At 30.4% G+C, this 3,808-nt stretch overlaps 1 protein-coding gene across 1 annotated transcript; it reads right to left on the reverse strand.

The window, feature by feature from the left end:
- Positions 1 to 500: 500 nt before the first annotated feature.
- On the reverse strand, positions 501 to 1,145 carry LOC129286419 (receptor-like protein 43). Its single transcript, XM_054922380.1, has one exon. The coding sequence runs from the start codon at positions 1,143 to 1,145 to the stop codon at positions 501 to 503; it is 645 nt and encodes a 214-aa protein (XP_054778355.1).
- Positions 1,146 to 3,808: the final 2,663 nt, after the last annotated feature.

Raw genomic sequence — 3,808 nt, forward strand, 5'->3', positions numbered from 1 at the left:
AATAATATACATAACAAAAATTAATATTTGACTATAAACTTTTTTAAAGATATAATACTTAATAATAAATATTATCCAACTTAAAATTGAATGTTCGAGGTCCTCGTAAGCTTTACTCATTTAGGAAAAAAAAAACCCTTCAAAATGTTTTCAATGATAGAATAGACTATTATTCCCATGCTAGCTATTATTTGAATGTACTGTAGTAAAGAAACAAATACCTATTGCTTCCGTTTCATGTAGATATGTGATTTATTGAAAACAAATTGATAGACATATTTTTAAAAAAATGAAAAATGATTAAAAAATGCATAAAGATACCAAAAGAAAAGAATTTAAAATAGTCAAGACAAACCTATCCACATGATCCTTAAGGGAATATATCATGCTAAACAAATTGACTAGCTTAGAGTGAAATTAAATTAAACATAGGCATGAAAAATAATTCAAAACATACCTAACAAAGTGTTATAAGATCAATATAATAACTCAAGTGAAGATTAGTTGGAAATTGTTTGAGGAATGATTCCTAAAAGCTTGTTTCTCAAAAGTTGTAAAACATTCAAGTGGTCAAGTCTTCCTACCTCGACAAGAATGCTTCCTTCAATTAAATTAGAATTCCAATCTAATGTCTTCAACCTTGATAGATTGAATAGAGATAGTGGAATAAATCCTTCAAAATTGTTATTTCGAATATTTAAGTGCTCCAGCATAGATAAATCCCCTATCCTTGTTGGAACTTGTCCTTGAAAGTCATTGTGGCTCAAGTTCAATAGTTTCAATCTATGCAATTGAACTAACTCTCTTGATATTTTACCATAAAAATTGTTGCTACTAAGGTCAAGTTCAACTAGAAATGAGAGATTTCCCAATTGTGGATATATGGTGCCTTTAAGATCCATGCCACCAAGATTTAAGGAATGGACCCTTCCATGGCGATTACTGCAGGTGACACCAACCCAATTGCATGGAAAAGAAGAGATAGACCAAGTAGATAAGTAATCATATGGATCTGAAGTGATAAAAGATTTAAGGCCAAGAAGGGCAGATTTATTAGTAGAGATGTTTGTATCAATCAAAGCTAAGGAGGATTTGAAGCAATGGAATGAGAAGATAAGGAAAACAAAGGAAGGAAGTTTTCCCATGTTTAACATTTTAGACTTGTCAACATTGCGAGTTGTGTATGTAGGAAAACACACATCATTTTATACTTCTCCAATCCCATAAAGTGGTTTGTTATCACTTCAAAAACAACCCAAAACATACGTTAGTGATAAGAAGAAGTTGTGTCCCTTTATGATGAATATAATTGCACTTACTACAAGTTTGGTAGGCCATATGTAGAGGGCACCTCAAAAGAACGTTAATACTGGGAAGACTTATGAGACGGCATATCTATCATCGATTTGTAGGTATGTGGTATCGGTAAATGCCATGCTTGACTTGTGAGTAATAGGCATCAAAGTCACTCTCCATTTCCATGCAAAAGGCCAACTATATTCATGAATTAATCCCCAATTCAATTATGATACCCGAATCACCTTTTAATTGGTGATGACTATAAATAATTTACTAAAAAACTAATAAAGATCTTTGCAAGTTTGTCATCATTCCATCACTGAATTTCAATATAATGCAGACCTTAAACTATCAAACTTTTGAAATTATAAATAATGATTATAAAACAATAAATATTTTAAAGGATAAAAGCAAAACTAAAAACACTCATGCACCCTCAGGAACATGTGAAGTGGTTGGTAACGAAATAGAAATATGATGGTTAACATGTCTTGTTGAATAACGAAATGAGTATTCTTTGTTTTCTTATTTCTATTCCTATAAAAACTATTCCATCCAACCAAAACGGAATAATTAATTCAATGAGTTAAGAGAGGTTATTAAGTTTTTGTTTTCTTATTTTCCTATTTCTATTCAGCAAACATCAGGCATGTTTTCCCAAAGTATATAACTATATTTTATTATGACTTATAATTATTTTTCATTTTCTGGTGATAAAAAATGCAAAAATTATTTCTGTGGTCGATATATAAATAACATCTTTGATTTCAAGAGTTGTGGCCTTGTAGGCTTTTGGTTGTAAGGTTAATTAACAACAAAACAAACAGGAAACACAAATGAAATTGGCCAAAAAGCTTTAATTTTTACTACGTCAAAATTTTTACTATATGTAACAAAACAGATTTGAATTTTACTGGAACTTCGAAAGGAATATCTTTGTCGCCTTATTTCTATTCCCAGAGAAAGTATTATTTAAAGATTTTAGAAATTATCTTGTGAAATTATTGAGATATCTATCTCATATTCAACAAATGTCTAGGAGTAGATAAAGAATATAACAAACATTTTATTATTGGGGTGGTCTGTGTTCATTTTTCTGAAGATAAAGAAATTGCTAAAATTATTTGAGATTTAATAATCATTAATTTATATTTGAAAGTATAGTACATCACGTGTTTGACTTGTCATTTGAATAAGGACAAAAATAGCTATCAAAAATTAGAAGTGGTCCTCTAAAAAGAAGTTGATGGGATGAAAGAGATAGAAAATTATGTGCTGTATAATTTTTTCCATTAGTGAGAAGAACCTTTGTCCCTTTATTGTGTGGTATAATTCAACATGGCGGAAATTCAAAAGGATGACAGGTACAAATAAGATATAATGAAGCCTTACAATCATACTCCTTGCAGTCCTTTTGGTGGAAAAAATATTCATTCCAGTCACTCCCTTTCAATTCATGATTTCTTTGCTTCTTTATACAATTAGAAGAGTCATTAATTATATTAATGTCAAGAATATGATTTTCTTTTTTGGAGGGGGCAGATTGGGTTCTGGTGACACATACGAGTGCATGGATATTCAATAATATTTCAGCTTTTGGTACAAAGTCTAGTAATTCCTAGAAAAACTCTTATAAGCGAAAAAACCACCTAAACTACCATTGAAACAAAGAAAAGTTTGGTTTAAAAAAAAATCCTCGGATGGAAATTTTGAGTAACATTGGCCATCAAAATAACATGAAGATTAAATCACTAGGGCAAAAATTATTTTTTGCGACAGTTAAAAAGCCATTTGCACGACACAAGAGGCATTGTAATGGAGACAAGTGTAGTAGAAAGAGGAGACTTTTCACGATAGTTAATCAGTAAACTTTCATGAAAGGGTCTGAGTTACAAAAACAGTTATAATAATAACTGTCGCGAAAAGGCCTCACTTACAATGACAGTTCTCCTATGAACTGTTGTTGCACTAGATAATTTAAAAAAGCAGTTATGGTAGATAACTATCACCACAATTGCTTTTTTTTTTTTTATTATCTTCTATAATTCATCCCTCATTTCAAATAAACCAAACCCAGTAGTACATTTAGGCTAGAAAAAACATGTAATACAAAAAATAAAACATGTATTATATGCAAAGGATACAACGTATATATAAATTAACGGTTCAAAGGATTGAATACAATCAGCTAAACTAACAATTCAATCCTTCAGTATTCATCTACTTTAAACATATGCATAGGAAAAAGCAAAGAAAAAAGGAAGTCAAGTTACACCTATTATTTGCAAGCACAGGCTCTTTGAATCACACTTGTGTTTGCCCAGTGAGAATATCTGGATGGGAAACTTGATCCGCTAGAAGAACTATGACAAAAAAACACATAAGCTTATTATAAGAAGATTTAAAAACATGCTAGAATAATGGGTACTTTAAAAAATTTTGCAGACATTTTTAAATTAGAGTAGGAATATACATACCTTCACTTTAAGCGATACTTCCTTCTGGTAAT

The sequence above is a fragment of the Prosopis cineraria genome, unplaced genomic scaffold, assembly GCF_029017545.1.
Source record: "Prosopis cineraria cultivar Desert tree isolate PC_DT_omini unplaced genomic scaffold, ASM2901754v1 PC11, whole genome shotgun sequence".
Lineage (NCBI taxonomy): Eukaryota > Viridiplantae > Streptophyta > Magnoliopsida > Fabales > Fabaceae > Prosopis > Prosopis cineraria.

Bases quoted from the DNA above. Each gene is read 5' to 3' on its own strand.
- LOC129286419 (XM_054922380.1), bottom strand. From the start codon at position 1,145: ATGGGAAAACTTCCTTCCTTTGTTTTCCTTATCTTCTCATTCCATTGC.